The sequence below is a fragment of the Hippoglossus stenolepis genome, chromosome 12 (genome assembly GCF_022539355.2).
Source record: "Hippoglossus stenolepis isolate QCI-W04-F060 chromosome 12, HSTE1.2, whole genome shotgun sequence".
NCBI classification, from domain to species: domain Eukaryota; kingdom Metazoa; phylum Chordata; class Actinopteri; order Pleuronectiformes; family Pleuronectidae; genus Hippoglossus; species Hippoglossus stenolepis.
Window position 1 is genome coordinate 7,599,999 of NC_061494.1, and position 25,594 is coordinate 7,625,592.

The 25,594-nt window shown below is 43.9% G+C and overlaps 1 protein-coding gene across 11 annotated transcripts; it reads right to left on the reverse strand.

The window, feature by feature from the left end:
* Position 1: 1 nt before the first annotated feature.
* On the reverse strand, positions 2-24,567 carry srfb (serum response factor b). 11 transcript variants are annotated; one of them, XM_035172452.2, is made up of 8 exons: positions 23,543-24,566; positions 19,604-19,870; positions 8,448-8,706; positions 5,368-5,523; positions 4,968-5,069; positions 4,064-4,261; positions 3,883-3,959; positions 2-2,485 (listed from the first exon to the last, which is right to left on the reverse strand). In XM_035172452.2, exons 1-8 carry the CDS (start codon positions 24,185-24,187, stop codon positions 2,390-2,392), a joined length of 1,800 nt encoding a protein of 599 aa, XP_035028343.1. In that variant the 5' UTR covers positions 24,188-24,566; the 3' UTR covers positions 2-2,389. The 11 variants fall into 11 exon arrangements, with proteins under 11 accessions (XP_035028343.1, XP_035028344.1, XP_035028341.1 ...); XM_035172453.2 differs by having other exon boundaries at positions 4,968-5,063; positions 5,368-5,526; positions 23,543-24,563; XM_035172450.2 differs by having other exon boundaries at positions 5,368-5,526; positions 23,543-24,561.
* Positions 24,568-25,594: the final 1,027 nt, after the last annotated feature.

Genomic DNA, 25,594 nt, shown 5'->3' on the forward strand with positions numbered 1-25,594 from the left:
ATGTGGTCGTTCTTTGAGCAGTTCATCGTGTTTTTATTACAAAATGTCTGTACAACAAAAACAGAAAATACACAAAAATATCCATTTCTCTCAATGACAAAGTGAAAACCACAAATCCTGTTCAATAATCTGTTTTTTAAATCCATAGCTTCTAATAACCACCAGATTAAAGTGAAGGAGAAGTAGCTGTGCTCAGCGTGTGACTTCCTGTTCAAACAGCACAGCAGGATGACATGAGAACGTGTACAGGGACAGAGCAGAGGACACGAAGCGTGACAATGACCTCTGCCTCGCTCTCAGTCAACACAGCTACTTCATCCTCCGTCCGACTCTCTGGCTTCCAGCCCTGCCGTGCTCGCTCATCCAGCTAATTCTCTAGAAATGAGTTAAAATAATCTCACTGCGGCCGCAGCTGAGGATCGCATGACAGGTCCAAAGTCACGTGAGGAGTTCTGGAACATTAAAAAAAAAAATAAAGTAAATCCTACATTTCACTCGCCTTGCAGTGATACAGCAATCAGCCACAGAAAAGAGGCACAATGGTGCAGAGGGAAGGCTCAGTCTGATGACTCTCATTCTCTATGATCGCTGAGGGTCACACTGAGATGCAGTCAGACAGGGTCTTATAGTTAAAGGATTAGAACGTAAATAATAAAGACCAAATGAAGAGATCCCCTTGTACTCAAATGAGAGAGTCACTCATTACTGCTGTAATATTACAGCGACTGGACTTAGTAACAGAGTATTTCCACACATGGAAACACTGATGCTTTCAATGCAGTATTCAAGTGGAATCTTTAAATCTACGCGCACACACACACACAGCGTCTTATGCAACAGTTTCCAATGTCCTGACTCAAATGAGGAGTAGCATCATATAGTGCAAGTTCTACAGATTGATGAAGGCTAATCAGATCTACAGGTTTACAATGGATCATGCGTTTAAAACTGATTTTTAAAAATTCACATCAGGATATTACCCGTGTGTGACGTGTTCATATTTCTGTGTGAACGCTGGTGAAATTATAGATACAAGTGTTTATGGTGAGAACTCAGATAAATGAAAATCATTTCCATCAGATTGTCGTAGTTGGAACAATCTCTATATTTTAAGAGCCACATCAGGACTTCATTAGAAACCTCACATGTAAAACTCGCACTACATGATCACGCATTCAGAGGCTGCACTGAAACATGTTTACAGCAAATCACTACCTCCGCCACAGAGACAAGGGTTGATGATTTCACAAACACAACCCAACAGATTGCCAGAAAACCTAGAGGAAGAATCTATACAATTTTGGTGCAGATCTGGATCAGGAGGGCGGATCAAGGAATTTTTGTTATCACCTTCTTCAACATTGCGAAAAAGAGCGTTTGACATTTTAGTTTTCCCAGAGAATAATGAATGGATCGAAGTGAAAAAGAATGGGGCACATTTAGGGGACTGATTTCTGTGAGTGTGACATTTTTTGCAGCTTGATTGAATTTGAGGAGACTGTTGGGTCCTGGCGGAGGTAAACACTCTGACATTCTAGATAATGTCATGTTTTACATTTTGTGACCCAGGTACTTGATGATATTGTGAGAATCAACAAAAGTAAAACACACATCCAGCGTTCTTTCTCTATCTCGTAGTGAAAACTCCCAACAGCAACATATAAAAAGGTATATTAAATTAATTTACATATACATGTAAATAATTCATTTTCATTACGCAAATCATTTTCATGTACATACAAAAACCACTACGTAAAAAACAACTACATGCTGTTGCACAAACTAAACCAGGCTAAAAATACAAGTCATCAATAAAAAAAAAAATATGTACATTTCAAAAAATGTTTTTTTCATTATTTTTTTTTCTTCTAAGTCAACAAGCGTCTCCCCACCCCATTTACAAACTGCAGATATGCACGTGCACACAGACACACACACACACACACACACACACACTTGTGCACAAATTGCTCACACTGGAACATTCAGACAAACAAATGTCTCTTTGGCTGGTGTGAAGCTGTGGCACCTCGCTGTGTGTGTACACATAATTACACTTTCAAAAACCACACGCACACACGAAAAAATAAAGAAGACACCATCTAACGGCATAAAAACAGGTTCCGATGATGGGTGTAGTGATACTTTTCCTATGCATCTGCGAATATATATATATTTATATACCAAAACATACTGAATACTGTATAAGGGTCAGCCACACATATGCCCTTGATTGATTGATTGTGTGTGTGTGTGTCTGTGTGTGTGTGTGTATATAATATATACTTAAAAAGTCACATTCAGAAGTGTGATGGGAAACTCTGTAGGAAGGCATCAATAAATAGAGATGTCTGTCTGTGTTGCTGTGTTAAACAGCTCCAGCCGTCTGTCAGTCACTCTTCGAGTTCTGTGCCACGTCCAGGTTGACCACCTGCAGCTCGGTCAGGTTACTGCTGCTGCCGCTCGACTGCTGACCAATCACCATCTGGAACACAACACGCCTTGCGTCAGTAGAGAGCACAGGGCCAATCGAAGGCAGCCAATCACAAGTCATCACAGCACCCAGCACAGATGGACGTCCTGGTACCCTGCATGCTTTTCATTATGGAGCGATGTGACATTGTAATAGATGCTGATCATTTATGTAACAACTAAAAGCTTAAGCTATGAAATAACGTATTAAGAATAACAGGACGGGCATGTTTTTATAATCTAGAGCTCTATAGAGCTCAACAGCGTTGGTTCTGGAAGTAGAAATCCTATTTATTTTCTGAATAGAGATTTTGATCATCAGCTGTAATAACTGAACCATCCAATGTAGATTTACCAGAAGCTCAGGACTCAAACTATGTGAGATTCTCCTCTGGAAGCCACAAGTTCATATGATATCAACTGGGTTTTAAGGAAAACGGGTTTTATTCGCGATGTCAAGGAGAAATACGACACTACCCACAATCCTCAGGTGTAATAGAGACGGATATGATTTGTGGAGCTCGCTGTTGCCATGGAAATGTTTACCGCAATTGCAAAAAAAAATAAACGATGACTATTGCAGGTTCAGCAGAACAACTACACTCAGTTACTACGCTATACACTGTATTAAATGCTACATATACAAACCAGACACAAACTACTACACATTTCAACACTATAATAATAATAATAATAATAACATAAAATTCAAGTGGAAGTGCTGGAATTCACTGAGAAGGGATCATTTGCAATGGTGTATGGGATGTGTAGTTCCTTCACTCTAAATGATTATGTTCACTGTCTTGTACATTTGCCATTTTTACCTTTTCACCATTTTCCAATATTTATTTTTGCTCCCCATCAAATGATTTGTGGTCATGACCAACGAGTCGCTGGTTCCAGGTTAAAAACTCTTTATAAAAGGACTATTTGAAACATCATTGAGAAAATGAATGAAATGTACTTTCAGAACCAGAGCTGTTCAGAAGGTGGACAGTTACTGTTACACTCTGTAAGATCTTATCCAGTGTGTTTTTATACCTATAGTTCTAAAGGATCTTTAGAGCTCGATCCAGCAACATATTTCAACCAAGTTACATAAATGAATTCCTCACATTTTCCTTTGTAAGATCAGATTTTACAAACTTAATAAAACATCACACTCTTCATCTCCATGCACTGCAACTGTGGTGTTTGGTTTAGTCTACTGCACGTGTCTTTGGCTGCAGGTCACAGGTAAAACCAACATGACAGCTGATCACCCACATTCATAAAAAAGAGGCAGCAGGTGACAAGCCTGTGGCCTCTGTGTGCCAGTGCTCTGTTAGGATGCATTAGTGCGATCACGTGGCATGCTGGTTGCATAGGGAATATGAGAGTTTCACTTGTAAAATGCAGATCTTGCCGTACTGGGTGAAGCTGCACCGCAGAGACAGGGATCTGTACCGTGCCGGGAGGTGCCGTGAGGAACACCTGAGGGACACCACCTGGAAGAAAAACAGTTTTGCCATCAGTGTTGTTATTTTCTCTGAACCGATATTTATCCAAAGCTGTCACCCAGTAATGAGAGTGTGCTCAAACAGTGTCTCACCTCCATCTTGACCCTGTGCGTGGGACACCTGCATGGCGGAGGTGCCCTGGGAGAAGGCGTTGAGCACGGCCAGCCCCCCGTCGGTCAGCCCCGAGCTGGAGGCGTACATTACAGTGTGGGGGCTGGGGTACATCATGTGACCCGCCACCGACGTTGGGATTGATGAGGTGACGATGGTTGCTGGGAGACTCACCGTTGCTGAAAGGCAAAAGGTGGGAGGGGGAGAGAGAGCACGTCACACTGAAGGTTAGAGTAGTGTACACATGTTGGCCAGCAGGTGGCGCTTAATAGCTGTCTCAATTACACTACTAACTCCTGCCTCTGCTTGTGTAGTGGCTCCACAACACTTTATTAGGGACAAAATTCATCCCAACGCATAAGATGATTAACAAAACAGTGCAGGGAGACCAAATCTCCTGAAGTCCTCCACTCATGGAGATGTGTATTTATTTGCATTATTTAGGCTAAACTAAAATCCCTTATGGTGGGTTGATGGACGAGTGAAACGTCATAAATTCTACTGTGTGTCATCATAAGATCACATGAATTTAGAGAAACTCTCTCCATCATTTGGAGCAGCTATGTACATGGTATTGAAATGGAGATGGTTCTCAAAGTGGGGTCTGGGTGCCCCAAGGGTCCTTAAGGCGGTTTCAATTTATTTTGACTATCATTTCATCCATTAATAACTCACTATTTTGTGATAAAACTTCTAACAGCAAAAATCTTGTCAGATTGGGGTCCATGGTTTCATTGGTCAGTTTAGGGGTCCTTGCTTTGCAAAAGTTTGTGCACCACTGCTCTAAGAAAACCTAAAATTCTCATTACACAGAGATGATTAATCCAACGGGCATGAGACGGGACAGCAGAGTGTTTCTCCAGAGTGTTTCTCTATGTGACCTACCGGTGGAGTTTGTGGAGGTATGGGAGATGTCTTGGTTGTGTTCAGAGGACTGGGTGTTTTGGTGGACCTGGATAGCCTGAAGCTGCTGGGGAACGCCTGCTCCTAGAGACACACGGAGGAGGGCAAACAGTGGCTACAGTAAGTCATCACACACTCCACAGGGGGAGGAGGAGGGCCCACAGGAGGGGAGTATGAATTACAGGACTGGGGTTGGTATACAGTAGAATTAAAAGCATTGGCAGTACTGTTAGCTGAGGTACACATCGTCGTGCAAGTGGAATTAGTAATACTAATGGTTATAATTCATAGCAGGAAGAGGTGGCATTAGCGGCGGCAGCTTGAGATGAGGCTATGATCAGTAAAAGCAGGCAGAGTGGTGGCAGCAGGCAGAGCAGGTCACCTGTGAGGGAGACAGCAGCAGGGAAGCGGAAGACAGCCTGCTGTCCCTGCTGTGGCTGCTGGGCCAGGGCCTGACCATGCTGCCCCTGGAGGGCCAGGGAGTGCTGCTGCAGCTGGCTCAGAGGAATGGTGGGGGTGCCAGGGGGGAGAGGTGTGCCTGCTGGAGGGGGGCAGGCACGCACACACACGCACACAGACACACACGCACAGAGGATAAGACTTAACGTGAAAATACAGCAGCATTTGAAAATGTTCATTTCAACCTTCAGGTGCCGGAGACATGAACAGAACAGCAGATGTGCACTGTTTAGTTTTTTGTAAACATTTTTGTTCTAATCTAAGCTTTCATCTATTAGTCTAGATCTTTAGCAAGATAACAGAACTACCATTTTTGTGTAGGTTTTCTCCAGATACTCCCGATTCCTCCCACAGTCCAAAGACATGCATTAGGGTTAGGTTAACTGGAGACTCTAAATTGTACCCCACCTCCTGCCCAATATCCAGCTCCCCCGCGACCCTAAAAGGATAAGCAGTATAGATAACGGAGGGATGGATCTTAATAGGTGAACTGTGGAGTACACTAACATTATATTTCTCACCAAAAAATATTGTGTTTAACATTGAGGTTTCACAAACATGTGGAGTGCATTATTTATCATCATCATGTCATTTTCCTTGCCTCTGCTGGCACTTGAAACCCGACAGCAGAATGTGAACTGTGCTGCCCGCATGCTCACGCAAATGGTTCTGCACCCTCCTGCATGTGTAGGGTGCACACAAAACAAGGGAGCGGCTTGTAAAAACATTGCTCCACAGCACTACTAGTGGTGAAAACCTCCACCGGGTACCTTTAATACTGCCAAAAATACTGGGTCAAGCAAGTAAGCGAGTCTATGTACCAAACTGATACCACATCTTTTAAGTACATTTGTATCACTCAGCCGCTCCAAAACAGCAGTTGCGCTGTACTACCACTGGCTAGTTCCGTTTATGTAATGGCAAAGTGATTTGGGATAGTGTAGCTTTAGCCTGAGCTAGCTAGAATGTCAAACATGTGGTAATATTTCACGCTGGAAGGTTCCACAAGTAAAACCGACATGTACCATATGCAAGGCAGTGTTCAGTTTCAAGCCATTTAAGATTTTCATATAAACCTGAATGTTGACACACTATACAACTGAATTAAGAGGTGATTAAATGATTTAGACCAGGGGTCTTCAATGTTTTTCAGGCCAAGGACCTCCAAACTGGTGGAGAATGGAGCAGGGACCCCCTACTATATATATTGTATAAAATTGTGTTTTATATTAAACTGGGCCTAGTGCCATGTATAAACATAGCTACCCTGTTATAGTGCATTCAATACTAAGCTATTAATACACAGGTTCATATATTGCATTGCTGACTGAAAGATAACGTCTTCTGCCTCCATTTATCCATTCGCTACAATATGTTGGATTCATGTTAATGTGTATTTAAAGACATTTCAATTTGTGGGAAAAAAAATTGGTTGAAAAATTTAAGTCTAATCAACCAAAAATTTTGCGACCCCCCCTGCAGTACCTCCACGGACCCCCTAGGGGTCGCGGACCCCCTGTTGAAGACCTCTGATTTAGACTGAAGTGTCACTGTGCACATGTAACTGTCATTTTCTGAGCCCCAGCTTACTTTCTTCCATCATGTATCAATTGTCATTTAGCTTTTTCTGCACAGAGGGCAGACATTTCACTTCAGCACATGACTCTGGAGTTACAGCGTCACATTTCGTCAGATGCTCCAGAGACAGTTGCTGCAGTCGGGCGGACAGGCCCTTTCAAGCTGCCAGCTGAGGAGGTTATAGTGTGGGAGGGTGTGTTGTTCCACCTGGCAATGCCGCTATGTGCCAGACAGGTGGTGAGGAGGAGAGAGGGAGTGAGAGGGTGTAAAGAGAGGGAGGGTGAGAGGAGGAGGTTGTAAAAGGCAGCGAGAGACCGAGGAAGAAGAGAAGGAGAAGGGACAGAGATGCTGCCAGACTGTCCTTCACATGTCAGTTAAAATAACATAAGAGCCATTAGTGGGCATCAGTTTGTCCGTGTGTTCGGCTGAGGCAGTGTGTTGACAACCAACACACACTGCAGCTATTCACTACTGAGAACTCTGACGACCACTGGGCCTGTTCAGCTTCACTGATGTAACACAGACTCTGTAGAGAAAACCGCACCAGTCAGCTTTTAAGTCTTTTCATGTCATGGACAGTCTGAATAAATGGTTCTTATACAGACGGGATAATATAAAATTATCGTGAAAGTCAAATATTACTCGTGCCTTTGGGGGGAATCGTGACCTCTTGGCTTCCCCAGGCCCCTCCTTGAGACCCTCAGATGTAGACGCAGTGTTTCCCAGTACGTCCATCATAAAGAGGAAGTGTAATGAATAATTTCTGGGGAAAGCCAGTTTAGAAACACTTCGGAGATCCCCAAATCAGAGGCCGCTGCCCCAAACGTCCTCATTGAGTTGGTGGCGTACAGATCCCCTGTGTTTCAGAGTGCGTCGGTGAGGTCCCCCTTAATGAAGGGTCATGTGTAGTTCAGGACCACACTGACACAAAGCTCGGGCTCCACAAAGTGCACCTCAATTATAATTTCAGCACAAGGCACCGATCCTTCATTGAATATTCATGACTAATTATGGACTGTGTTCGTCAGCCCTCATTGCCAGGTCTATTGTGTCCCTCTCACCTAATTATTCCTGTCCCCGAGTGACAATCAAAGCCAGGGCCAGTTGCCAATAGACGTAGCTTTCCTGGATACTGGGGGCTTTGTAAAAACCAAGGACGCCGAGTGTTAGTGACTGCCTATGAAGAGCTGTTGTGTGATGTAAACAGCTCTGAGAGAGGCACGACCCCCCCTCCCGAGATGGCGGCGGAGGTCATGGAGAAGCCATTCAGATTCTAATCAGAAAATAAGCTAGACAACACTGTGACGTTAACAAAACACAAAGGTCTGCAGGAGTACCATGATTCTATAAGATGAGGTTAAGACCAGAAATGAGAACTGTTACAGAGTTCTAGATGTTCAGGACATGTGTTGCTTCTCTACGTACCAGGCATGAAGGTGAAGCCACCGGGCAGCTGCATGACCCCTGTGGAGCCACCGGCCTTGAGGACGGTGCCGTTGGCGCTGATGTTGCTGCTGGCCGAGACGGGCGCCAAGTAGTTGGTGAGGGGAAACGAAGTTCCGCTGCTCACCTGCATGGTGGTGGAGGTGGTGGGTACTGTGGACTGGGTGCTGCCTGGAAGGCTGGCCACCGTGAACGCCGGCTTCAGTGAATCCTGGGAGGAGAAAAAACAAAAACAAGTCTTCTTAGGAAGACATGGGCAGATCGTTGGATGGTATTTTAAAAGTTTTCAGACAAGATCTCTAGAAAATGTTTGAACATAATTATCGAGTTCCTGTCTGTTTCACATATGGAGAACACAGCAGGAGGTTATCAGGGTCAGGTGCGTTCATATCAACAGGAAAATGTCCGGAACCTTCAGGAGAGTTGTGGTGCAGCATGCAGGATGTAAGATATAAATGACACTACGGAGATCACGTTTTGTTTACAGCATAATGACACAACTTATCACTAAAAGCGCTCTTGACATCTTCTTCGTTTCAGTTCTGCGTCTGTTGCGTGTTAGGAACATCAAAGCCCATTCGTTCGTGGTGAATCCTCCAGATAATCTCCTGCTGTTTTCTAACATGGGCTCATTCAGACATTATCTGGAGTATTTACTAGGGTTGAAGGGGAAACTCCGGAGAATGGAGCAACTGACTTGGACATTTCCGTTCTCACTAACAGCCCCTCTGGTTAATTAGGCGATTATCCAGAGTTCAGTGCAAATCTAAAAGTACAGGATTCCTGCCTTTGGTAAAAAATCCCAACTCTCAAGTAAAATCCAAGACAACCTTGATGATGTCGTCAGGGTTCATGACTACACTGAACTTTGTATAGGATTGACTGTAGAAGTTGCTAGTATTTCCAAATGTTGCATTAGCTCTTGCTCTGAATAAAAGAATCAACATCAGAGTTTCACATGAGGACACCTGAAACAACACCATAATGGGGCTTTTCCTCTCTGAGCAGCTGACAGCCGGGCAGGCAGGAGGATAGACCTCAGTACTCGTAGCATTTTCAGGGATCAATGGACGGCCGACAGAGACCAGAGTGTGTTTTAATAGACTTGGAGCAAATGACATGAGCGGGGCAGGGAAATGCGCCGGGACCCCTCTAATTGCATCCATATGTAAAATACTTAGCAGTGCAGGGAGTCTTTCTCTTAACGATTCAATGCTCGAGACTAAAAAGTGAGAAAAAAAAAAGTTCTGTTTTTTTAACAGAACATTTTGGAATTTCAGTATAAGATAGTGACATGACATTAATGGAATTCCAGCAGTGTAGTGGGATGACTGTTTATTCTGAATCCTGCAACATCTGAACATACTGCAATTAAAATCCAGCCACTGGTTGAACCAACTCGACTGGAGAGTAATAAAAACATTTTCTACCCTTGTATTTTGTTACTTTGAAACATTAAACATGTAACTGTATAACAGGGTAAAAAACAGGCAGAGAAGATGCTACATGAACTTAAGGAGGTGAGCTGTAGCATCACACAACACACACACACACAAATTTGAACATCCATGGAACAGCAGAGCAGGATGTGTTGGTGAGTGGGCTGCATGATAAGAGCAGAGTAGGCGTTAGGCCGGGACTATAAAGCACAGAAGCACACCATCCCCGTTTCTCCGCACTTATGAAAACACTTATCACATGATACTAATGATCTGTAATAGCAGAATGGGAATAAGGCTACATGTGAAAAAGAGTTTGCATTTCTATGTGGGTTCAAGATCTTTTGAGGGTTTGAATCCAGATGTTTGAATATGAAAACAGAGGTGTCGCTGACAAATCAATAGAAACTAAATAATTCCACAATCAGGGGTGTGCATTTAGACTATAGGAAACAAAGCAAAGAAGAAAGGCCATTCAAATATAAAAGGGAGCTGCATGCACGTCCAAGAATGATAAATACGCTGCTTCTCATTTTAGAGACTGGATCCTTTAATTCTGCATGTGTACAGTAGAGAGACATCATAATATCCCATCCCATTTCAGATGATCCAGCAGATGACACAACTGGTAGGGCCTTTGCAGTTGTCAGTATCCCATAATGCATTGTGCACTTTTCAATACCCCACACGGGTCAGGCCAAAGGACTGTTATTATACGTCCTTCCCCCCCTCTCCTCTCCTATCCTGTACACGCTACACTGCACACCATAAAAATCAAAGTGCCCAAACAATACCAGGTCATACTAATACCAGTCACTTAAACTGGACAAATAAAAAATACAATTAATGACATAAGAGGCCACTAGTAAACTGTCCAATGTTTTACCCAGAGCATGTTAACAGTCCCTTTGGGTTTAATATTTATAAATAATTAATATTGACAACTCCTTTTTATACCTCAGCCAGTGACAAGTGGCCAGAGCCATTATGTTTTCAGGTTGACTGTCCCTCCCTCTGTTCCATTCTTGTGAACACGATTTCTCAAGGAAGCCTTGAGGGACTTTCTTCAAATTAGGCACACAAGTTCAGTTGTGCTCAAGGATCAACTGATTTAATTTGAGTGGCCAAAAGTCAAGGTCACAATGGCCTCACGAAACATGTTTCTGGCCTCTGGGCATGATATCTGAGTCTTCCTTTTGGGAATTTCTTCAAATTTTGACAGGTTGTCCCTTAGACTCAGAGATAATTGACTATATCAGTTGTCACAAGGTCAAAGGTCATGGTGACCTCATGAGCCTGAATCTTTTATTTTTAATATAGACTGAACCTGCACTGGATGGCAGAGGCATACAGCCACAGGTATTTGGAGACATACCACATTAATGAAGTCCACTGTGTGTTAGTTATACATAATGTATTGAAGAGAAATGTCACAACTTGCACCTGAAACTGTTGAAACAATGCCCCAGTTTCCCAGCAGTATTTATACTTTGTTGTGTGTTTGAGGTCAGCTTCCAGTGATAGAAATGTACTTGACTGATATTTGAGATTACAGGTTGAAAACTGTTATTTGGGGAGAAAGTGCAAGGTCAGTCTGGACATCAGGTCTGATGAAGGACATATCTTTGGTGGCCGTATCCCTCAGAGGGGGCAGCCTCAGTACTGGGACTAAACTGGTTTCATAAAGTCAGATCACTTCATGGTGCAGCAGTGAATAAATGATCCTGCATGTAAATAATTTGCATGCAAATAATTTGCATGGAATTCTAATCATTATGAATAACAAAGGTAATGTGTGAGCACACTAGGCCAACCTCTCCTAGTAAAGCACTATTGGTTTTTATATGTCACTGATTACATGGGTGAGAGGTGGAGGATCCAGCATGGACTTCACTGATAACAACTTCCAACCACTCACTACCATGAAATCAGGTAGATGGAGCTACTGTAAAGATTAGCTACCAGTCTTCAGCCACACTGCAGTGTACCCACATATCAGTATTCATGAGGCTTCTAGTTTTGCTCACTGCAATGCTTAAAGTTGTTTTATTTGAAACAGAGGTTTAATAAGTGTTTTAATAAATGATATGGGGTGTTGAGGCTAACTTAAGAGTTTTCAGGACTTGATGAGGTGCAGATGGCTGAGCAGGTGATGTCTTAAAGCCGAAATACACAGAGCTGAGCCGCTAGTTAGCTCATCTCTAGCTCAGATCCAGGGTTCTGACAGTCCAAGGTCCTTCAACTCTTTAGTTAAACAGACTCTGGAAAGTTGCAGGGAGGGAGGAGGGGTGGCGGCTGCACAGACGACTCACTCACGGTTGTTCCGGCCTTCTAACCAGAGAGGAAATCTGAATCTAAATTCGCACACCAACAATCTACGATCCAATTACTATACAACTGTCAGGCCTGTTATTCATTACAGAGAGACTACAGACAGTTAGACCATGACACAGCTGTCCCCACGTTTTCATTATCCCGAGAGACTTTCCAGTCTCTCACTTTGTGTGGCGAAGCAGGGTGAGACCTTTGTGAGGTTTGGGACAGGGGGACAGGGGACAGGAAAGGGGTCAGAGTACAAACAGCTGAGAGTACGGACAGCTGGAGGGAAACCTGAGCACCTCAGAGGGGGAATTAACCCTCTCTGAGCCAGCTGAGGCAGCAAGAGGCCACGTGTAATGACGGCCGCCATCTGACGCTCAGCAGCTCTGGCCACTGGAAAAGGGGCATGTTGCTTTATCGTATTTTGTACTAAAACATGGCGAAGGTTTCAGCTTCTCCGTGTTATACTTCTCCGTAGAGAAATATGTGGCTGCTCTGGCAGGTTTATACTCACATCCAACAAGGACACAGATTACTGCATGGGTTAAAAACTGGATATTAAACCTGGTTACACCCTAAAAACCTATTGTGAAACTGCTACTGTCTCTGTGACCTCTGTAACAAGCCTGTCCAACTGCTTTGTTTGACCATCACCGTGCGTCTCCTGTTCAACTGGCCAGTCTATAAACAGCGCTGGGTTTTAGTTCAGAGTTGAGGCAGTGCATAGTAAACATAGGCCTCGTTGGTGTAATGCATTCCTACAGACAAGAAGTGAGAGCAGAGAATCATCTTAGTGACACAGGCAAAACCTCCCCAACGTCTTTTCCTCCGCGAGTCCTTTCCACTTCCTGCTCCTTCAGAGACATACACATTATCTCCATAATTAACAATGTTGCAACATCTGAAACCATTAGTTACTTACACCAAAGGGAGTTACGTTTTTACCCCCGTCCGTTTTTTGGTTGTTTTGTAAGCAACTCTACACAAAAACAACGGAGCAGATTACCTTGAAACCTGGTGGAAGGATGTGGTATGGGTCAGGAAAGAGCCCATTACATTTTAGTGGGGATCTCGATCAGGAGCAGGAATTGCTCTTGTTTCTCAAACACTGTGAGCTAAGACGATTTCATCATTTTCCCCCAGAGAATATTTCATGGACCTTAATGAAAATAAATAAATAGACACATTTAGGGAACTGATATCCATGAGTTTGTGTAATTTGGTGCAACTTGATTGAATTTAAGGGGACTGTTGGGCATTGGCGGAGGTTTGAGCTCTTTGTGTGTCAACTTCAGTTACTCTGGAACATGTCTTAAGTGTATAATACAACATATTAGACCTGAAACCGATAGTTTATTAAATCATTTTAATCGTTATTGTTAATAGTTTGTTTTTTGATAACCAATGTAATTGCTTCTGCCAAAGAGGTTAGGTTTTCTGCTTGTTTGTTGGTTGGTTTGTTTGTTTGCAGGATTACACAGAAACTACTCATTTCCATGAAATATTGCAGAGGTGTGGGGAAAGACCCAAGGAAGAACCGATTACATTTGGTGCAGATCTGGATCAAGGGGTCTGTGGAGGTATGCACTTTACTGTGTACCATTCTACGTTTGAAGGCAAAGCCACAAACTTAACAGTTTGCTCTTATGCGATTTGTGCTCTTGAAATGTTGGTCGAACAAAAAGAGAGATGTGTCCAAGAGCTTCGAGTATTTGGACTTTTTCCTGCATCATTTAAAACTAATAATCTTAGTTAATATGTATTTCATACCATCTGACTTAGGTTGTTGATAAAGACTTGTCAGCTTAGAAGGAAATGGTGAAATAGGATTGTTGGTTTATAGTTTGACAATTTTATCCTAGATTGTCCTTTCCCACTCGTTTTCAAAATCAACCTCAGCACTGTACCCTTTGCTTTGGAAAAAAAAAATTTAACCAGAGCACGACCGAGGGAAAACACTCCACTTAGTACGAAGTAGCGGAACATAACAAATTAATTCACAATTTATAGTTGTGCGAATGGAGGAGAGAGTTGTCTGAAATTGGCGGTGAATCCTCCAGTCCAGACACAGGGGCCACTAGAGCAGCATCTATAAAGCATTTTACAAAAGAGGGACAATATTTTACTTCAGAAACAGAGATCTCGAGCATTTCTACATTCTGTCCCTCCTAAATCCACTGTGAAGACAAATCCTAATATAAAAAGGATCAGGAGGTAGAATACAATAAACCCAAACCATGAGAAACACAAGCAATCTTGTTTATACACTCAAGAAGTTTTCTCTGGTTGTGCAGTTGTGCGACATAAAACACAAAAGTGGCAAAACAATTCCATTAGCACTTTCACATGCTGGTTTCCAAACATTTAGTGCATTCTTAGTAGTTCTATATATGGTAAAAGAATTAATGCCTCAATTACCCTCCTTAAATTCACAGACATCATAGGAAAGAGAGCCTGTTTTAAAGACTTGGTAAATAAGAGGGTAATTAAAAAGAGAAGGACACAAATGATTCCCTATTTATGGGGGGATTAATCAGTCCAAATTGAAGGTGGCAACTGTCAGGCTGGTCCAGTGTTTGGTTGGAGAGCCCATTGTGCAGTTTACTGGTGGCTGGCCCTCGTCTAATCTCCCATTTGCTGGCTCCCATCTCCCAGTCTGTCACCCTGCCAGCAACATGGAATTTGCAGCTCCATTTGGGACTGCTAAAAAAGGCAAGGCAGCCCAAGTGGAGGAGGTGCAGCCAATGGCGGATGACCTGTCCAGTTGCTCGCTGTAAAATAAGGAGGTGGAAGGGGGGGGTTGGGGGGTGACATAACATTTCTCGCCTCCCCCCTCCAATATGGCCAACATGCTGCTTTCCCTCCCCTCGGACACAATCACCACCTCAGGGGCAGCCTTCTGATGAGAGCAAACATCAGAAGAAATTAACATTCCGTCACCTCAGCGATTCTCTCCTGTCATCTACTTTAAGGTGTCTGACCGAACTGTAGAAAAGTGTAAAATGATACATACTTTTTAAAAACACCATCATAGATGTGCAATATGTGGAATAATGAGGCTGTTTAATCGCTCGCGGCACGTCTGCAGAGCCGTAACGCCAGAAAAACAAACATGACCGCTGTTCATCAGGACAGTGGCCTTGGTCTGCAAGTCTTCTGCTCTGTGTTTATTGCGACATCACAGTGCAATGGAAGTGTCAACTGTGCTAATGAGCAGAGCAACAAATAAAACTTCCACCAGGACTAAAACAAGAGCACAGTGAACGCAGCAGGGAGGACGGAGATAGAGAGGCATGGAGCGAAGGGAGGGAGAGAGAAAGTGAGCACAGGGAGGAGGGGAAAACCGGAGTTGGGTGCTAAGACAGATCCTCTGAGCAAACACGAGTTCTGGGATTTGCCATCCCCTTCCAAAAATAACCCAAAACACATAAAAACATCTGTACTGGATGCTTGTCTAGTATTAAGAAGCAGCCGTAAACAATACCAGGATCTGTCGGAGGGGATGCAGGGACGGCACAATGAGGACAAATCTACTCCCTTTGCAAAGTGCTAGCTACTTTTCCATAGTCATCCCTCATTCACCTCTACATCAGATATTATATTTCCCACAATGCATTTATGCAGCCCTCAGAGAGCAGTCTTGATCATGTTAACTTCAGGTCTTTCGTACTTTGTGACCTGAAAAAGCAAAAACAATAGAAAAGTGAGGGTTTTCCAGACATAAAAGGAGTCACACACACCTGAAACTCAAAGTCTCTCAACACTACCCTGCTCAATTAAAGGAACTCCCTATTGAGTAATCCTGGCTGGTTTCTAGAAAGCAGTCTGTGCTTTTCTTTCTGACCGTGTTCTCGGTAGCAGTTTGAGGTCGGGTGACAGTGACTCAAGAGTCAGTTCTATGCATCTGAACAGTCAACAGATGAGATGATAATAATAATGTGACTCACAGCCTTCAAACTTTAACAGACACACAAAGCAATCAGCCATGAAACGTGACTCTGGAGCCGCACGGCCCATTTCTCTTCTTAAAATGTATTTACAGTTTTTTTTCCTCTGACAAATTCAGCACTGATAATAAACAATGATGGATGATTTTCCACTGGACTATCTTAAACACATTAAAAATAATAATTAAGTTCCACTGTACCACCAAATGGCTAATTATTTACCATAATAAATACAATGTATGTTATTCACAATATTAAAAAGGAATAAATTCAGGGGAATACACTGAACTATATGTAATGAACACGCCCGTTGTTGTGCTAGAAATGTCACCATGCGACCCAGCCGCCTCTGCTACAGAGCTCTCGCCTGTTTATTCAAGGTATATTAATATTGAACGTATCGCGTTTCCAAATCACAACAAATCCGACACTGCACTTCCCTGTATTCTTAACAATACGCATGCCCAGTGCGAAGCTGACTTGATGAACAGGTTTTTGAGTTTTCTGGAATTTTTATATCAATGGCAACTTCCTAAGTTTGACTGCACGTCCCAAAATCCGTTATAATTATTTTTTAAATTGCTACACATGCCTCCTTTGATAGTCATATTTGTAGAAATTGTGATAAGAATTCAGCTGGTGTGTAAAACATGCCGTTAGTAAACGTTGCTAGTAAAAAGTGATTCTGCTGTTGCCAGACGACCATATAGTAAACCTGTAGTGTCAGTTATTCATATGCTGGAGCACATTAAATCCCTATAATACTACTCAAGTCGAGTGTTTTGGGAGAATGAGCTGTACTCGAAGCAGATGACCATATATAGAAAGCTGTGGTGAGTAAACGTCAGCTTGTTGTGGAAGTAGAAAAAAAGCGGTGTTCAGAGTTTCTGTCACACTTGTACATATGTTAACCTCATTTGACCACAATTAATACGGACAGTGTCACAGTATACTTGACAGAAAAAAGAATAAATGGTCTCCTTTCCTATTGGAGAAAAAGACACCACTTCAAGAACAAAATGTACGCCCATAGATACATTACCAATAGGTGTGTAGGTGTTTTATTGTTCCACTTCTTGGGAATACTTTCACAGGATTTTGATTCTGCTCATGGCAACAACATTTAAGAACCAGGATTTCTACTGTCACATGATTGTGTGTCTTCTTCACTTCATGCTCCTTCATGTCCTCCACTCCCCCCCGCCAGCCATCGCAAACTCTGAACTGTTTAGACTAGCTCGGACTGTATGTGTGACATACTCTCTTGATGAATAGTGTCCAGACGCTGCAGAGGTGCACACGGCGATCACGCAACAGATCTACTGCACAGGAACGAAAACATTTAAAATCAAGGCCGTTCTATCCACCTGCCATGTCCGAATCATAACAGCACTGATCCTGAGATGGACCATGTGGTGACCACTCATAGTGGAGAGGGCTCACGGAGACGCATGCTGGTGTCCCTCACTTGGGACTGCAGCGGGGGTCACGGCATCACTGCCAGTCACCTCAATACATGTCATATGAAACTTGACGTAAAGTATTGCACAAATGTTTCCATTCCAGCCCGCTCGTATCTACATCCATACCTCCCCTTCATATCACTAAATGAGTGGGGGGCTGGGGGGGGGGGAAATCACAGGACTCCAAAGACAGCTGCAGCTTATAAGGAATGTGCGGGGCCTCAGCCAAGAGAGCAGGCAGGGAAACCATACCATATATGGCAACAGAGACAGAATCTAATTTTTATCAATGAGCAGAGTGGGCATGAGAGGGGTTTAACGTGCAAAGGTTGATCTCCTCTCCTCGTCGCTGTATGGTACGCGTTAGTTAGTGCCTTGTAAAAACAGCACGCGGCCAAACAGGCCTGCGACTGTCCGTCTTCTAAGGGGTGACTTAAGCCGTGTAAACAGTGGAGGGAATCTTGGCTTCCCAGCACGTGATCACACGAAGGTGTGGGCAGCGAAGTGTGTCTGCTGATGAATTTATCGCTTCACTTCAAACCCTCAAATGCTCGAGGTTTAAGAAACCTCGAAGCAACGCAGAGGCAAACACAGGGACATGATCTGCAGTATCAAAGGTGAAACAGAGTACACTACACACAGAGCTAAAAGAATGCAGAAATTCATCTTCTGAAAATATCCAGTCCTGAAGGTACTTCTGTCAAGGCTATTTTAAAAAGGTTACCAAGGTTGAAAATTGTACAAAATGAGTGATGTTCCAATATTTTCAGAAATATAAGATATATGTTTCATTAGCTCAACGTTTCATCCATGAACACAAGACAGCACCGTCCCAAAATCAAAAGATAAACACCAAAGTCCTCCATAAAGGAGTCTGCATGTTTCTCATCCTAACACAACCCAGACCTGCTGTGATTTATCTCTCAGAGCGTTATGAGGCTTTCCTGGATGAGAGGTCACAGAGGTAAAGTGTAGACAGCTCCCTTTAGTAGAATAATACTCCACATCTTATCTGCTCCTCCCTTCACTCCACAGCCCTTTGAAGGACCAGGGAGACTTTTTTTGATTTAATTTTTTAAAAAGGACTTGATGCTCACAACCACACCACCAGCCCAAAACACAGGCCTCACAATATAACGGGCAAAAGTTCAAAAGTGTTTACAACGGGACAAAGATTATTTTCGGCAGCTGCCTGTGGGTTTGATTAATTTGCTCTCCTCATGTGCCCTTTTAGCATTTTCTGGAGATTTCCCACCGTATCCATAAGTGTCTCTCTATGGTGCATTTATCAGCCTTTTCTTTTTGGTTTTTATTTGCACTGCAATTCGCATTTCCATGAGTGAGCAGACAATGAGTCAGAAAGACTTCAAACTACAGCACCGTTGATGTTGAACCTAGGGGAAATGGACTGTAGGGAGAGGTAGAGAACTGAGTGATTCATAACTGCAGCCTCACTATGATCTCCCTTAACGAGATGGAGAGTCAGCGCTAGTACAGTGCGACATCGCCACACGTGCTACAAATAAAAAAATGTCTGTGTGGTGAAGGAATCTACTCCTCGTAGCACCTGTGTGAGAAGGTTTTGTGTACTCGCCGGGCTCCATCTGCATAGTGTGAAGAGAGTCCCTACATCAAACACCAAACACCACAATTCCCACCGACCACCCGTTGACCTAGCTTGCTCAGAGAGACGTTACAACTTGGCCAATTAACTTAAATGAAGGAAAACGAAGCGGTATTTTCATGTTGTAAATCAAACCCCAACACACGTTTTTCATTTTCTTATTAGTGATTTACGCACTCTTAAGCCGATATAAAAATATAATAGTGTTGAACTGTTGATTTTTATATTTTAACATTATTTTACAGTTGTAATAAAGCAAATAAAGACAATGTTTATCTGAAAACATTTGTGCACTATACCTGTGATTGAGATGGTAACAGATGTTTAATTCTCTTTTAATTCTCACCTTTGTGTCACCCATGCTCTCCGACTCCGACACCTGATAGGTGAGGTCCGTCTCCTCGAAGCCTGTGGCACTCATGCGCTGGTCCGTGGACGGGTCAGATCGTGGCGGCGAGTCCGGCGAGTTGAGGCATGTTTGGATCAGGGCTTTGCCTGTTTCACTGGTGATCATTGGCTGGAGCTTGCGAGTGGCAAAAGTGTAAACGTGACCTGTTTCACTGGCCACGAGCAGAAGAACCTGGGTTCCCGTCAGGGTGGAGAGTTCATAGGCCTGGGAAAGAGAAAGAGGGAAAACATCAGGATCGGACAGAGTGGATGGTTCAATCAAACATCTTAAAAAGAAATCTTAACAGAATGTGAGAAATTTGAAAGATGAAACTCTGGGGAAAAAAAGAAAAATACCCACGCCTCAAAACATTAGGATCTAAAAATACCCCTGTAGTGAAGCCTGACGTATAACACAGATGAGGCTAAAATAATATGAGATAAGGCTCCCAGAATAGAGAGTGTGATATAGCTTTGAGACTGATTGCAGCAGGGGACTGGCTTGCATAGGCAGGGGGACTGGTAGTAGCCCACTCTTGACAGAAGAAGCGAGCAGTCATTTTTAAGGCGCAGGGGTAGCCGGCTGTGAAACATGAGGCCACCATCACGCTCTGCATGCTGTATAATGAATGACAAGGCGCCCAGACGCTCACGTTCAAACTCCCTGGCGTGAAAGAAACGCACAATGAGACTCAAACTCCATCCAACACACACACACACACACACGTCGATGCTGCACTCGGGCTGAACTCATGAGAAAGCTTTTTCATCTAAATGAGTCATCAGTTATGTGGAGGATGCTTGCGGTGCTTTGAAGGCACAGTGCCATTACCATCACGTTGGTGAACACGGTGCAGCGGCAGCTAGCTGATAGCTGTGCCAAACTGGACTGAGATACTCTCAGACGGAGCGAGGCGGAGGAGGAGACGAATCACATTCAAATTAAAGATTTTATTGAGCAGATATTAAAATGTGCATTTGCCGTCCATACCACCTGACAAGTCAGCTTTAACACTGCCCTCATTTTGAGCTGTATCAGTCTAGTCCTCTATACGTGGGCACGTGCCAAATGACGCAGACCACATAATTGCCTTTTGTGTGTGATAATGCGATGACAGAACAGAAGGCCAATGATGACTAGCTCCTCCTGAAGTGGCTCGATGCTGCTTATGTCACCTGAGCACTTGAAACTCATTACGCAGAGCTTGTGTGTGTGTTGAAGGAACCTCAGGCTTGTTGCACACTTCACCTCACCTCACACTGGTAATGATAAACTATCCAGCTCCAACCCCTTCCCTCAACGGGCAGACGGGTGTCTGTCTAACAGCGAGGTCTGATGTTTGGCCAGCATGCAAACAGACAGATAAAGGACTAATTTGTCAATTTAAGTGCGTTAGGTGGCAGCACAAACTACACCTACACAACTCTTTAATACGATTTCTTGCCCTGCTGAATTTCTCATAAATATTCATGACAGCAGGGTATGTGTGTGTTTGGAGGGTAATTGGTTCCTCTGCCTCAAACATGGATAAACTAGAAAACAACAAAAAAGGCTTGTTAGCCACATGAACTTATTTTGCAGGATTTTTCTCTCTGTCTGCAGGAGCATCTGCTAAAAGACAGTGTCTGTCTAGACAGTTACTAGTTTAATTCTCTTAACAATATCTGTTGGATTTGAACTGAAGCAAGAGCACAATGCAAGTGTGCAAAGTCAACAATTGTGGCTTGTAGGCATTGGAGGTAGTGTTTAAACAATCAGTCTAGAAATAGATTAGCTAATTGACAAATTGCCATCAAAACTTTTGAACTTTGATGCCAATTGTAAGGCATATATAACAAACATTTGCTTGTTCCAGCTTCTCAAATGTGATGTCGGAGCTTCTCGCTGATTCGTGTTTATTCATTATATTTGGGATTTGGACAAAAAAGCCACGTTTGCACCTTGTCCAATGGTTAAAGAATCTGCCAATGTCCAGTCTGCATGGCCAACATGCACAGGGGGGCAAGGGCCCGTTCAATGCTGCTCGTGGGTCTTTTTTAAAGTGCAATTGTCAGATATTGGATTTAAAAAAAAAATAATTTCCTCACTTCAGCAATGTTTAACACTGCTATAAATGATAATTACTATATTGGATTAAACATGATTTCTTCAATTAAATAATAGATGTATGAAATTTACATTGGAAGTTGTTGGAGTCCAAATTAGAGTCTTCTAATTGTTTGTGTCCTCTGACCAACTGTTAAAAAATTATTCATTTAAAACAATGTAAAACTGTGAGTGTTTGACAAACAATGAATTATCACTTATGATTAGCATTAAACTTTAAACTGCTTTAACAGTAGACCTGTCACAGGAGGAAAAACCAAGGTATAAATAATTACATAAAAATGGCTCCATTCCATTTGGATGAGCCAGTTTCAGAGCTCTGGTATTGCACTCGTGATACCTGAATGGAATGGAGCCACAGTTTATTCTATTGGTAACACTTGCACATTTCCTGCCATAACAAGTTCAAATGTCTGCGATGAAAAGTGTGAACTGAGCAGAGCGACAGAAAGAGCAAAAATGCCCTCTTCAGGACAACTGAACCAGCAAAGGAACAGCTAATTAAGTGAGTAATACTTTATTTTGCAAGTGTTATGTATGACGAGAAGACACCGACTTCACTCAACACATCCATCAAAATGAAACCACCCGCATCCTAGAAACCAGTGTGAGACCACTCTACGATGCATCTTCCCACTCCACCCACCTGTCAATTTCTGTGATGGCTGACATAGTGTGGGCAACATTTACAAAAATCCTCCTTCCCCACACTGTGTCAAATAATGTTCATGCTGCCAAGAGCCTACATGAAGACACCCCAGTTTCCACGACAACAGTCTGGGATACATAAAGAAAATAGAGAAATAAATCAGAGTACACGATGCAGGCACTCAAAAGTAGCATCAGGACAAATGAAAACTCTTGCAACTACAATAAAACACGGCTTATCAGTGTTTACTTAAAGTCACAATGAAAAATGGCCGCGTCTACTGCAAAACAACTTCTGTGCCTCTGGTCAACAGGCGACTTCATCTCCAAATAATCAGCTGCAGATGCCTTGACGCCAAATGCCACAGAGCAACAGTGTATCACGGCAGCAAACATGTGGCCGGGTTGTGATTTCCAGAGAAGTAATGATTGGTACTCAATTAAGCAGAGAGCGTTGGAGGCAAGATCCGGGCGAACAACAAAACTAAAAACCAAGGCAAGTCAACCACTGCTTCATGACGCTTGTACCACAGTGCATGGACTTCACTTCTGTTTGAGTGATCTCTGACTGTCCTCTGACTTGCCTCCCTGGGGTTTAGTCAGCTGTTGGCACCTACAGGCCCTGCTGCTGCTGCTGCTCCTCCTCATCACCACATGGCTGCCGCCTGCAACCAAAAGGAAACAGCCTGTGCACTGATGGTTTTCATCAGCAGCAAACAGTTCCAGGCAGCAGCGTATGACGGTGTAAGGGTATGTGTGCATGAATGGAGTGTGTCAGTTTATCTGGAAATCTGTATGTATGTGTGTGCGTGCGTGTGTCAGGCCATGTGTGAGGTAGAGCTGGGGGTGGACATGGTCACAAATAGAATTGTCATTTGCTCAAGTCTATAAAAAGCACGTGGCCTGTCATAAAAGCCCTGACTTCCTCACAGCCAGACAGTTAGTGCCGCACTTGTTTGCCTGTAGTATGAAATGAATCGAAATGAGGGGAACTGCCGGTCAGTGGAGCCTCCATTCACAACATGTCATGAGGAGATGATCACAATAACAGAGCAGGATCAGGCAACAGGTGTCAGAGCTGCACAGGTAATACAGGTTTGATCCAATGAACATCATGTGTTACAGTGCAACACTCGGACTCACCTTCTTCATAATGCCGGTCTTCCTCTTGCTGAAAGTCGTGTACCGTCTCAACTTGTTGTCAATAAATTCCATCTTTATCTTGACGCGCCCACGTGTCTTCTTCCCCGGCTTCGCCCCCGCGACCCCACCGGGCACCATGCCGTAACCTCCGGGAGCTACTCCCACCTCCTGTCCCGTCACCGCCGCCTCCATCTCCCCTCTCTCCCGCTTCACCCCTCTCCTGCTGTCCCCGAGTGAACCCACGGGGTCGTCGTCCTCCGCGGAGTCCGAGTCGTTATCCGAGCCGCTGCACAGCGGAGCGCTCTCTCTGTCCGGGTCGAACCGCGCTCCGTGCGGCAACACGACCCCCGCGTTCAGCCCCACCATGCTCCCCTGCACGGCGCTCTGCAGGGAGGTCACGCCTGTCCCGTTCCCCGGCCGCACACCTCTCGGACCCCCAGGACAGTTAGCCCCCAGCATCCCGATGGCGTCTCTCTCCCCTTGTCGCCCGGCAGCGCACTCGCCGACCCCCTGTAAAGCTTGCCCTGCTCTCACCAAAACGGGACGGACCCCGCTCCCGACAACCCCCGCGCCGTGCCCTGTGGTTCCCCTGCCCGAAGCTGAGCCGTTCCCAGGTGGTGCCGACCCAACCTGGCTCGGTAACATTCTACTCGCGGAGCCGAGTCTGTGAACACCAGCCGGAGAGCTGGAGCGCGTCGGGTCGGAAATGACGGACAGAGCGCATACACACGGCCGAGCCGCACAACGTAAACAAACCCGGCAGGTTGATGGTTCGACTCCAGGAAATAACCGAGACAAACTTTGGGAAGTGATGCTGCCGTTGAGCCCCTGAGCCCCGCTGCGTCTCCTCCTCCTCTGCCGCCACTACTCCCAGAACCTTCTCTAAAAGGAATACGCGAACAGCGCCATGCATATACATCCGCGATGTCAAGTAGTCCGCGCTATGACCGGACAATTACACACGTGTTGACCGGCTGGTTTTCACGTGTTTACTTTTTCTGAATGAAAACCACATCACGCCTCTCTCTGTGGATCATGCGTGTGTCTTAAACGTCTTATTTCAAAGCAACATTTACGGCAGCGCAGTGATCTCCGCACACGGGAACTACTTCCCGCCTTATAAAGAGATACAACGTGTCCTTATTTGGTGGTGTCTCTCCTTATTTGGTGAGTCACAGCGTCGCCCATCGATTGGCTGGAGATTATCCGAGGGTCGCTGTGATTGGTCACTGCGGCTCGCTGATTAGAATAAATACCAAAATGGTTGCGCTACCGTCAACGTCACCGCGGACAAGCAGAGGCACCGACACAACAAACATGCAACTTTGTTTTATTCCCCGTAGATCGCATCCATGTCACTGAAACATGTTCCCCGGAGTTTTAAAGCCAGAAGGTCTCACTGTACTGGACCGGACATGATTCGACTCTGTATTACTACTGGTGCATTCACTGTAGATACTTACATAGATCCAATGACATGTGGCCATTTAATGTTACAGATTATTCTAACAATAAAAATCTTTACGTTTGATAAGTCGGATTTTCGTTCCACTGAAACACTAGCATATACTCACCTGTCACACTAACCTTCTGATTAATTGCAGAATAAAGTTTATGATTACTTTCACTACTTTTTCAAAAGGAGCTTGTATCCAAGTTGTAAAAAACATGTTGCTGTACCACATACCAAATTAAAACCTGCTTACTTTTCCAGACTTGCAGTTTTCAGACATTACAACTTGTCTCAGTAGGAAAACGACTGACATGCTATTTTATATGTGTCTGTTCTTTTCACGGGTCCCAGTATTTATCTTTATCATTACCACCCATTCTTTTCATTTGGTTCATGTTCTTGTGTTGTACTTGTGTTTGAGTTCTAAAGGATGCAGTAAACCCCCCCGGCACTGCAGGCAGGTTAAAACAAATGCCATGAAATTACGGTATGTGAAAGTGGTTCCACATCCAAGATTTGTTGGCATGATGAATGGGAGATTTCTGAATGGCTACTGGCACTACCTCAGTCACTGTACTGGTTTTGAGGGTATGAAAAGC

What these genes read in the sequence shown, in the direction of transcription:
- srfb (XM_035172450.2), bottom strand. Translation starts at nt 24,187, where the DNA reads ATGTTACCGAGCCAGGTTGGGTCGGCACCACCTGGGAACGGCTCAGCT. An exon ending in AGACCGGCATTATGAAGAAG is followed by an intron (nt 19,871 to 23,542) that starts GTGAGTCCGAGT and finishes TCTCTTTCCCAG; the next exon opens with GCCTATGAACTCTCCACCCT. An exon ending in TGGCTTCACCTTCATGCCTG is followed by an intron (nt 5,527 to 8,447) that starts GTACGTAGAGAA and finishes GCCCCCCTCCAG; the next exon opens with CAGGCACACCTCTCCCCCCT.